This window comes from Lytechinus pictus, unplaced genomic scaffold (genome assembly GCF_037042905.1).
Source record: "Lytechinus pictus isolate F3 Inbred unplaced genomic scaffold, Lp3.0 scaffold_19, whole genome shotgun sequence".
NCBI lineage: Eukaryota > Metazoa > Echinodermata > Echinoidea > Temnopleuroida > Toxopneustidae > Lytechinus > Lytechinus pictus.
Genome location: NW_026974140.1, coordinates 18,853,855 through 18,865,997, shown reverse-complemented (window position 1 = coordinate 18,865,997; position 12,143 = coordinate 18,853,855). Strand labels below are relative to the sequence as shown.

Genomic DNA, 12,143 nt, shown 5'->3' with positions numbered 1-12,143 from the left:
ACAATCACGGTTGTCACATTACGAAACAATCTTGTCCAAGTTTTCTGCGCAAACTGATTTTGACATTTATTAGGTATCAAAATCTAGAGATATAATTGAATTGTATGATGTACATGAAATATCATAATTCATTTGCCTTTGAAGAAAAAAAACATTGGAATCTCAGTTTCCCTTTTTCTGGGATGCACTGTATATTATATGTTTTTTTAAGAAGCCTGATCACATAATCAGAAATTCATTCACTGACATGAAAAACCATTCAGACAAAAATATGTTTTTTTTTATTTTTATTTATTGAGAAAGTATTTCAAGAGCTATGATTGAAAAGTAGAAAAAAATTATCCACTACACATTCAAAATATAATGAAAGAACTGGTATTGCCCCACTTGTCAAATATGGCACACTTGAACATGTCCAAAATATTATATGAAAGAAAGCCTCTTTAAAGGTAAAAAAAGTCAATTAAAAATCCAACATGATAAAATCATACAATCTGCTTTCTCAGCAGGCCTAAGTCTGTATTTATCAGTTGCCTCTTAGTATTGATATACAGATAGGAAAATCATGTCGAATGGGATCATTTATACACAAAGAATGCGTCTTCTATGGCATATCAAGGATTAGACTGGAAATTGGGTGTTGGACTGTTAAAAGCATCACTTTCTTAAAACTGATTGCTGTTGCAGACTAAATACTCGCGAATATGCCACAAAGGAATATAAAAAATGTAAAGAAGGCATTAAGAGATCAAAGTGGTGGGTATGTATCAGAACTGAAATGGGGGGAAAAAAAACTTTTTAAAAGTATGAAAAAAAGTACATTATGTGTCAAATACAGTGTTGAAAGTGAATAACTAATGGTAATGCAGATGCCAAAGCTGGTAACATAAAGCTTAGCAATGGATTCCCATTACCGTGCGCCATCTATCTGTTGCAGCGGACAGGCCAAAATTCGCAATGCCTCATAGGAAAATGTCGACATCTGTTGAGCGCGCTAGTACTAAGCTACATGCATGCATGCGATTATTAAGTGCTGGCCGACGCGGCTCGACCAGATAAGCTGTTTACTAGGGTCCAGGAGGTGGGAGAGAAATATTTTTATGAATTCTTGGCATGTGTTTTTTTTTTTGAAGCATTAGTCAGATTCCAGTATGTGCGCTGTCTGCGCGCGATGTCGACCCCCAAGTTAGAAATTTGGCCTTTTCGCTGCAACCAATAGATGGTGCACCATATTGTGAATCCACCGAATTAATCATACAGTTGATATGTATGATTGATTGCATTACGTCTTCAATGTAACCAAGCTTAGAAATTAGCCCTATGATCAATTGTAGGCTTTGTGTAAAGAGCCTAGAAATAGCTAAGGAGTAGATATGCACAGGTGGAAAAATAAAATCTATAAAACTATTTGAGTTAGAAAACTACATTCATGTAATCTACATACACAAGACTTGTGTTGTAACCATTCACTAGTACACCTGGATTCATATAGTGCTTTTTCCAGAGGATACAAAGCACCGATACTAGGTACAACTATAATAACAAAAAGGTGATATTGCATGAAGTTGCTGTCCTATTCATCATCATCGTTATTTCTCATTTGTTTAGAGAGAAAGTGGCAAAACGATTTTATCAGACTATCAAAGAGTACAGCTAGGAATGTGACAGAGGGAGATAGAAAGAGAGGGGCAGAGATGCATGAGAAAGTACAAGAACACCTAATGGTGACAATAGCTTTGCTCCATGATTTTATGTCCCTATTTAAATGTAAATGAACAAAAGAATTTAGTAGATTTATACGATGTTTTGTATACCTTGCCATATCACTATTGCTTGTCTGACTGAATTATTGGCTACAATATAATGAGCACTCTAGAAGCCAAGGGTCCCATAATACAAAGGATTGTGATCAATTATACTTGCCAATCAAGATCATTGTTATATGCACAGATTGCCAAACATACCAACTATCAGCCAATCGGAATCATTATAGTATGCACAGATTATCAAACACATCAGTTGTCATCCAATAAAAACTGTTGTTGAATTATGCAATTGATTACAAATCTTCACAGGGGCCCTGACAATCAACCTGACATAATGCAACACATACATACATATTGATCACATAAGCTATAAGATTCAAAATGACAAGTTTGTTTATCAGTAAACATGACTTCTCTGAATACAAACAAGATTTTCACATACAAGTAGTACTATCTTATGCCTACATAGATGGAATAACAATATGATACTCTTCCTACAGTATGAAGTGATAAGAAAATAATGTCAATCTCCCCGCATGGAAGCCTATATCATCTATTTTTACAATTAATAGCTGTGAATGAATATGAACAGTGATAACACAAGTTTATAAAGAAACATTTATCCTTTGAACATACTCTTCCAGAACCAAAATAATAATAACAATAATAATAGTTACATTAATATAGTGCTTATTACACTTTGTTTCTAAGCACTTTACATTGCAATTATTATTACCCCAGTCATAGGATTTTGGCATGCCCGCAAACAATGTATGCACTTTCTCCACTTCCATTCCAACAAGAGTTCCAAGACTCCATTGCTAGGCATACTACATAGGCTTTCGCATCCTACCGGGTACCCATTTAACACCTGGGTTGAGAGTGGCGAAGTATGGATTAACGCCTTGCCAAAGGACGCTAGGCCTTGGTGGGATTCGAACACACGATTAATAAATTAATTAAATCAGAGTCTCACAATCATTCTTTCAAATTTTTCTTTAAAAAATAGCATGTACAATGGCCTGCTATTTTATATAACAAGTTGATTGTCATGTGCTCTATTTAAGTGGCACACAGAAACACCATTGAGAATATTATCCTGTCATTTCGTCGAATCAGTAATTCGCTTTAAAAAGATAAATATCACACACATGATTTTCTTTTTTCCTTTGATAAAGAGTTAACACCACTATATCAGGTAACTGGGAGCAAATCAAAGATTAATATTACATTACCTCATTTTACTGCCATTGTTTCTTTTCCCATTATTGACATGCTTTAATCACTCGACACTTTTTTTAATGTATTCTCTTTTACTTGAACCATGTTAAAAACACCATTAGCTTGGATATCATTTACTTTTCTGGCCTGAAGAAGCGATTTCAAGAATCTATTACTGGGTTTTTTCTCTGGTTTAATGTGATTGGTCATGACTGGATCCCCTCGTATCATCACCACACCAACAGGATTCACCATCACGCTGATGTCATTGTCTGGAAGGAATGTACCAAAGTCCTTGGATTCAAAAAGGTCTCTGACTTTATAACCTGATGGGTGACTGAAGTTCAGTGTGGAGATAGTGAATGTATAGTTATATGGCATGTCTGTTCTTTCGCTGAAGACTACTGCTGCAAATGAACCTGAAGATAAAGGCTTTGTCCATACTGAAATCTTTGCACTCGTCTGTAAAGAGAACAGGGGATCATTCAGAATATTGTTGCAAAAAAAGAATATAGGACATTCTCTTATTTATGTTTAACTAAAAAAAATCCAAAGTTTGAGAGAGAAAATATGCATATGTTGAACAATCTGGTAAACAGATTTTTGATTAAGTTGATTATTCAGCTTAAGTGATGTCAGTTTAGGGGGAAAGATCATTTAATAATTCATTCCGACAAAATTGCTGTTACTCAAGTTAACTTGTGAAATTTTCAATTCAATGTTTAGTGCATGCTCAATCAATTGAATTTGACGACAAACTTCTTAGTATTAATAACTATCTATCCTATTCATCACAGTTGTTCTGTAGACCCTATTTAATTTGGTGAATTTGGCTATCTATCAGTTGCAGTAGACGGCTAGGTTCTAACTTTGGGGTTGACATCGAGCGCAAGCAGCGCACAGTGCTAGTGTAATATAATGTGAATGCGATGCTTCAAAAATGGCAGAAGCAAAGAAAGAATTCACTGAAAATGGTCTAAATTTCACAAATAAATATGCAGCAAAATTATCTCCCACCTCCGGGACCCTGGAAAACAGCATAATTTTATACAAGCTTACTGAACCACGTCAGCCAGCGCAGCATACCACATGCATGCACGCACAGCAGATGTCAACTTTTTCCCATAAGGCATTGTGAATTTTGGCCTGTCTGCTGCAACCAATAGGTGGCGCACTGTATTCTGAATCCACCAAACTGTATGAGTAAGGATAGATCTCTCACCGTTAATACTCTCTTCCCCATGATTCCCAATGGATCCTGGTTGACAGCAATGACTTCTTTATTCTGTAAGATCTCCTCTGCCCAGGGAGCTAAGGTTCGTAGATCATTTGACATCATTAACTGAGCAGCCAATATGGCCCACAGTGCCATCTGAGCACGAGATTGATCAATGCTAAGGGCGTAGTCTCCTACAATAAGCTGGAAGGAATAAAAGCAAATAATTAGCAATGGTAAAGGTTGGTGGTAATAATTATACTTGCTTGAATCTAGCAGTTAACACTTTCAATTTAGGGGTCCTAAAGCAGTTCCATGACATCTGCTCCAATGAGGAAAAGCAAAACACAAAAAATCTAAACTCCCAAAACTAAATAAACCGAATCCTCATCTTCAAATTATTCTGAACCACAAACTCTATTACAATCCTAACTCTAACCCTATGCCCTCTGAGATATGGAGACCGGAGCAAATGTTGTGTCACCCCTAAAGCACGATATTTTCCCTGGCTTTAGAAGAGCAGCAGAGCTTCTGCATTTCAAGGGGAATATTCACACCTGGTCCCCATTCATCTCCTCTTGGTTGGGTTCAGTACAACAATGCATGAATTTCTTGCGAAAGGAAATTAACATCTGGGATAAGATTTGAACCCCTGATCCTCAGATTGAAAAACAGGTGTCAGGACCACTACACCATGAGACCCCTTTTTCAAAACAGAAGGATATGATGTCGTTTTTTTTTTTTGTCTTTTGTGGTTATTTCCAAAAGTTACGGACTTTTTTATTTTCACATTCACTATCAGACATGATGCATATATCCCAGAAATCTGACAAATGAATCAAACTGAAACATAATTACATGTCTACTAGGGGACATGAAAATTAAAAGATCCTAATGAGAGGTGGACTTATGACTTTCTTTTGAATAATTAATTCATCATGATTAATACATGAATTTTTCATTCATAATTTTCTATGAGTATTTGCTTCTTTGTAAAGCAAGCAGTCAATGTGAAGAGCGCCATATAAATATCAATATTGTATTGACCATATCATCATCTTCCCTTTATATACTTACCATATCAGGGTCACTATAACTACCAGGTCCAGATACATTGGTGAATAAGTCTTGATGAGAAATAAAGAAATTGATGATACTCTGAACATTCGTCCAGGAATCCTGAATATCAATGCCGTTACGGAAGGTGTTGCAGGTCTTGGCGATGATGCTGAAGTTCTAATGAGAAAAATCAAAGGTTTTGGTTATATATCATATGCCCTCCACATTTCTCTTGTAGGAGTCAATTTGTGATAAAGTGAGAATATCATTCAAAGGCCAAATCTAACCCAACACAAAGTGGATTTGAATATATAGAAAAAAATATATAGAAAAAAATCAAGCAACCATAATGCTGATAAATTTCTTAAAAATCGGAGGTAACATAAGGAATTATGAAATTTCACAATTTTGCTTATTTACACCAAAAATCATAGGCACAACACGGGTGATTCGCAAATGAGAGTCTGTAACTCTCACACAATCACTATTTTTTTTGTATTTTATTATATGAAATCTCTTTCAACTTTGGCAGATTTATAAATAAGGAAGCAACTTCATTAAAAGTCAAGTCCACCCAAGTAAAAAATGCTGACTTGAATAAATAGAGAAAAATCAAACTAGCATAGTGATGAAAATTTCATCAAAATCGGATGTAAAATAAGAAAGTTATGACATTTTAAAGTTTCGCTTATTTTTCTCAAAACAGTGATATGCACAACTAGATGAGTCAGCCGATGATGTCCATCACCTACTATTTCTTTTGTTTTTTATTGTTTGAATTATACAATATTTCATTTCAGTTTTATAGATTTGACAATAGACTTGACTGAAACATATTATTAATCAATGCTAATTCTACATTTTCAGGGAGGAAATAATCATTGTATCACTTGACAATGAGGAGAAAATTAGAATATTTCCTATTTCATGTAATAAAATATAAAAGAAATAGTGAGTGGATGACGTCATAGTCTCCTCAGTTGCATACCAGCAAGGATGTGCATATAACTGTTTGTGAAATTAAGCGAAACTTTAAAATGTCATAACTTTCTTATTTTACATCCGATTTTGATGAAATTTTCAGTGATATGCTTGTTGGATTTTTCTCTTTTTATTCAAATCAACTTTTTGTTGGGGTGGACTTGTCCTTTAAATCAAAACCGGTTGCGTCAATGACAATATTCAACATATTCAAGGAAGGATCAAACCTTGTATCACATTACGATGAGAAAAAAATTAATATTTCATACTTCACATCATAAAATACAAAAGAAATAGTCAGTGGGTGACACCATGTTTTCCCTCATTTGCATACTGACTAGCCAAACTTAAAATGTCATACCGGTAATTTTCTTTATTTCACATCATTCAAAATCATCTTTTTTGTTAGATTGGAATAGCCCTTTGAATAAATATGAAACTATGTAACTTCTTAAGCCTTTAACCAAGCACTTGAAAGAAAAAATACTTTGAATGTCTTCTCACAAACTAAAATAAATTCCCCCAAAACGCATTTTTAAATAAAACGTGATAAGAAAGTGAAGTACAGTTTAAGACCAGATGGAACTACAAATTTTAAAATTACTCTGATTGGAAGTAAATCCATCTCTTCTTTAGATGTAGGACATGATCTTCTGACTTGGCTCAAATCAATTTTTTCTTGGATGAAATTTCCTTTTTTTCATTAAATGACAATAACATGATCAATATGATTTGATAGTAAGTAAAGTAACTTACCCCTCCACAATGGGCCCATTCACATGAATAAATAATAGGCCTTCCAGTTGCATTCAGAGCTCTTGAGAAATTCATGTAACCTGGAACATAGAAAAAATAAAATAATACAATTTTAGGATGTGAAAGATAACTGTCATCACATCATTACAGTAACAGAATACATAAAGAGCAGCTAAATATTTGAAAGACTAACAAAAATTGCTTCTGAATATGGTTGGACATTCGTGTGAATCAAAGGCCTGTCCTTGGAGTAGTTTAGGAATAATCTATTATTATAGTCATATGGATATTCAAGGGTTAAAATAACAAAGGAAACTCTAAATCTTTGATGGTGAAAATTGTGAAGGTCACCTTCTCCTGCAAGTTCGCTGGATGGTGTATAGCATGCATCCATCTTGACCATATCAATACCCCAATCAGCAAAGGTCTGTGCATCCGTCTCAATGTGACCAAACGTTCCCGGTAGTTTCTGACAGGTATGATATCCCATAGATTCGTAGATGCCAAGTTTCAAACCCTTACTATGGATCTGAAAGTGATAACAATGAAAATAAAAAAGCATTGTAATAATAATAATACCATATTTGGCAACAATATTCCCATCACGTAGTCAAGATGAGTTTTATTATTCTTGTTGTTCAACATTAGCTTGCTAAAAATGTCAAAATAATATACAAACTATTAAAATCAGCAGTGAATTATTTGTAATGCACAATAAAGAGTCATTTTCAGGTACAAAGTAAGCTCTGATCTTTGACCCTGATTCACCAATAACAATCAGGGCTAATTACATAAAGACTGACATGTGTCATAACTTTTTAATTATGGCAGCTACCATAGAAACATAAGCTGCTGTGCCTTGTTACCATGGCAAAGTTTTAACTACAACTGTAAGTCATAACGGGCCCCTGATCATCATTCTTTGTTCAAATAGATATGAGCCAAATTTTAACTTGATAAATCAGTTTTTAATTTATCATCAGAATGATTTGGGATGGACAGACAGAATTTCTTTTCTTCTTGTGATAATCATATCATCAAACCCAATAAATTCCATAGTTCGTAATTGTTCATGGTTAATAGTACTCATCGAACTGTTATTCCTTGTTTGATTTTAAAGAAATTTTCAGTGTTTGGTTTGTATAATTCAACTCTATTTGTTAAAACCATATCATTCTCATCCTGGAGTACCCCTTTGGTAGGACCATTCAAACGAATGGTAGATGGAAACAAGCATTCCACTTACATAATCAGCTAGAGCTTTGATACCACTAGGGAAGCGAGTGGGATCACCTTGGAGACGGCCATTACTATCTCTGCTACTAGCCATCCAACAATCATCCATGTTGATGAACTCATAACCTAAATCTTTATATCCTTTCTCAACTACCAAATCAGCCATGGTTTTATACAAATTTTCACTGTAAAGCAGAAGAAAGAAACACAAAGACAAATACATAGTGATTTTGTTACATGCATCCTACACGTCATGAGCTACTATCATCTGTGAGATCAGCATGGCTGCAATGTAGAAAGCAATTCATACCAAGAGTATTTCATCAGAAAAAACGTAGTCCAAATATAAGACTGACAAAAGTTTAATGAAAAATTATGGCCTGAATTCACAAAGGTGGTTTCGAACCCTTGATAGCACACCATGGTTTACGCATATTTTTTACATTGATCGAACCTGCTTCTGTGCATATAATGCATGTATCATAATGAAGCAATTAGCAGGTGACTCTGATTAATTTGAATCCCTTGGGATCAAAGAAAGTTCCACTTGGCACTTAGGAGAAATTCAAAGTAAAAGAGTTTAATCACTTCTTCTTCTTCTTCTGGAAACAGTACAGGCCACTGTCTGGTGTATTGTCGTACTAGTGAAGTGCAGTGTGCAAGTGTATGTACATCCGATAAAAAGTTGCTTACAGCGTGGAAGTCACATCACACATGTTTTGCAGCGTTTCATGAAAGGACTTGTCGGACGTTTTATCCGACAAGTCCCATTTTATCCGACAGTTACCATAGTAACAGTACCTCTCAGCCAATCAACATCAGAGAAAGATGTCAGATCTGACAACTTGTCGGATGAAAATGTTGATGAAACACTCCCTAAACCTTCAAGTTAGGTGACTGATTGTTCAACTTACGGAGAGCTGACTTATACAGAGTGTAATGTAGTTTGCTTTGTATTCTTTGTCAAAAATCACTACAATCCCACTATTCATATAGGCCTAATCATCATTTTCATCATTCCTTATAAAGAAAAAAACAATTCTAAAAAGAAAGAGCATACTCACCCAATGCAGTTGTCAGGGTCATTCACACAATCTGTGTTGCAGCGAAAGCGTTCCCATGACAACCATCCCATTGGTGGGGTAAGAGCCAGTCCATTATCAAGTGCATAGACACTGTCTATGCTTATGGTTAAGACCTGGGCTGCTACAATGGCATAGAACATCATTTTACTTCTCATCTTGGTAAATCTATTCCAAAGAAAAATATAAAATTTTTAGGAAAAAAGCAAATTGAATGCACCATGGGCATAGATCCTGAAGCGACCATGTAGTGTAGTCAGACTCAGAATTAAGCTCTCAATCAGAGTTCTAAGCCTAGGTTTGGAGATCTTTGAAAATAATTTGAATTGCTTTGATTAAAACAAAAAATCATATCACATTGAATATATGTACCTTTCATTAAAGAAACAAACATGAAATGAATGATAACTGGACAGCTTTTTTATAAATTGATTTACAGATCTGTAATTTTTTGTTTAAAAAAAAAATTATTTCAACAAGGCCGGGACGCATACGCAATTTGCAATGAGTTCACAATTTACAAATTTATATTACTTTTGAAATAGATATCAAAACCCATTTTGATGGTTATTACATTGTTGGTATTTTTTACAACTTGCTTGGCAAACGGGAAAGAGTTCCATATGCACCTAGCCAGGCGGCTTCAAAGAGAGTGAAAATCATTTACTAACGTAAGGTCACTCTCATATGAAGCCAGGGCTGGCTAGGTATACTTTCGTGTGTACCACCAAAAAACCTGAAACTTTTGCCCCCGAGATTTCTACTTTCTTTCTAATAGATCTAGCCCTAAATCATGTACATGGGATAAAACTTCATTTCCGACATTTCTACGCTCTCGTTGTTATTTTTGAACAAGAATTCATCAAAAAAATGAGAGAAATATTGTGTAAAGACGGAAGAGACTTGCCCGATGTTTACGCCGCCATCTTGTTTCCTATTGTTCTTCGCCAACGTTACAGACGCGTGCGTCGGGTAACGTTGGGGAAGAACAATAGAAAACAAGATGGCGGCGTAAACATCGGGCAAGTCTCTTCCGTCTTTACACAATATTTCTCTCATTTTTTTGATGAATTCTTGTTCAAAAATAACAACGAGAGCGTAGAAATGTCGGAAATGAAGTTTTATCCCATGTACATGATTTAGGGCTAGATCTATTAGAAAGAAAGTAGAAATCTCGGGGGCAAAAGTTTCAGGTTTTTTGGTGGTACACACGAAAGTATACCTAGCCAGCCCTGGCTTCATATGAGAGTGACCTTACGTTAGTAAATGATTTTCACTCTCTTTGAAGCCGCCTGGCTATACGCACCCCCCACCAAAAATAACAAAAGATTGTTGAGACTTCCGCTTCGTTCACTTCAGATTTTTTATTATTTTTTCATTCTTGCTTACCTTACTTGAGACTCGAACTCACCTTGTTTTATCTGCAGTCAAGACCTCTTCCCGCTACGCTAGCGAGAAGTGCTGATACCAGAAGAGATATTCTAACGATTATCAGCCGATAGTTCGACTAGTCTAGACTCACAGACCCATTACTGACTAAATAAACCGATGTCTATGGACAATTACACGCACTAGATCCTGCTCGAAATTTGACAGAATAAAGCCATATTTTGGTATGTATTTCCACTCCCCCATCATATATGTGATTATGTTCTATATTACCTAGGGCTAGATATATTATTCTGAACCTTCTCCATGTTTTTATTTTCAATTTTTAGAGGGGGTGCATATGGAACTCTTACCGGCAAACGAACACAACATTTGTTATAGCAAGGCATTATTGCAGACATCATCCCACCGTCTCGGCCCCACTACTGGCACTAGGCTAGCTAGCACTGTCACACATCCCCCGAGGCGCAATAGTGGGCCAGTGCGCCCGCGGTGCCGCGGGCCACACCGGCATGCCGGCCGACCAAACGACATGGGGGCTACGCATCTGCTTTGCCTTTACTCGCGCTCAGCAGCCAAACTAATTTCCTTTAAAATGAAATACGTTATTATACTCTATTACTCACGAACAAAACAACTATTGATGCACGATATCACAGGGTTGATGCAACAAAAAGCAGCTTTATTTCAATATGATTGAGAATCGAAAGTTAGACAAAAACTGAGTTACACTTCCCGATTTTCGTCGTCTCCAAAACAATCACGTGATATGATCATCACATGATCAACGCTCGCCGCATGTGTGCATTTGTGGGCGGGGCTTAGGGGGCGTGGTCGGGGAGTGCCGTCCTTCGTCGCTCTTCGAGGATGTACTTTCAGTTAAGGTCAATATAAAAACTTCTAAGTATTCGAAGTATACCACGGAGCTTGTTTTTATAGACCCCCAAAACAAGCTGCATTTTTAATAAAATACAGAAAAGCCTATTGCTATTGAGTATAAAAATGAATATCCAACAAAGTCCATTTTCGTCAATAATGATCTTGTATGTCCAATAATGTTTTGGTCATTTTTAATATTCATTCAAGTTAGTTGCGCCAAGAAATGGACTCGGGTCTGTTATTTTCATAAGCACTTTGGGCCTAACGGACAAAGCACCATATGAGTAATATTGATAAAAATAATACATTTTGTTCATATAGTTGCTTTCAATTAAGTTTTATTTGTTTATGGTCTAGACATTTAGAGGGGTGAAAAGGCAGCTTAAAACAGGTACCGGGTAAATTCATGCCTTCCTATTTGTTTTTCTTCTTTTCATCTCCCTTTTTTCTCATTTTTTTTTCACGACTTGAAAGATCATAGGGGCAGCTAGCCCCTTCCCCCTAAATCATTAAATGAGGTATAGAGGTAGGGGCACCTATGGTCATGATGGCAGGGGA

General features: G+C 35.9%; 1 protein-coding gene across 2 annotated transcripts; it reads right to left on the bottom strand.

Annotated features, from left to right (window-relative positions):
- Positions 1 to 272: 272 nt before the first annotated feature.
- Positions 273 to 11,508, bottom strand: LOC129260745 (alpha-N-acetylgalactosaminidase-like). 2 transcript variants are annotated; one of them, XM_064114617.1, is made up of 8 exons: positions 11,321 to 11,508; positions 9,300 to 9,485; positions 8,246 to 8,420; positions 7,351 to 7,528; positions 7,000 to 7,079; positions 5,281 to 5,439; positions 4,210 to 4,407; positions 273 to 3,449 (listed from the first exon to the last, which is right to left on the bottom strand). In XM_064114617.1, the coding sequence occupies exons 2-8, from the start codon at positions 9,473 to 9,475 to the stop codon at positions 3,045 to 3,047; spliced, it is 1,371 nt and encodes a 456-aa protein (XP_063970687.1). In that variant the 5' UTR covers positions 9,476 to 9,485; positions 11,321 to 11,508; the 3' UTR covers positions 273 to 3,044. The 2 variants fall into 2 exon arrangements, with proteins under 2 accessions (XP_063970687.1, XP_054754676.2); XM_054898701.2 differs by having other exon boundaries at positions 11,333 to 11,481.
- Positions 11,509 to 12,143: the final 635 nt, after the last annotated feature.

Bases quoted from the DNA above. Each gene is read 5' to 3' on its own strand.
- LOC129260745 (XM_064114617.1), bottom strand. From the start codon at position 9,475: ATGAGAAGTAAAATGATGTTCTATGCCATTGTAGCAGCCCAGGTCTTA. The intron at 8,421-9,299 runs GTGAGTATGCTC...TCTGCTTTACAG, and splicing joins GACCCTGACAACTGCATTGG to TGAAAATTTGTATAAAACCA. The intron at 5,440-6,999 runs GTAAGTTACTTT...TTTTCTCATTAG, and splicing joins AATGGGCCCATTGTGGAGGG to AACTTCAGCATCATCGCCAA.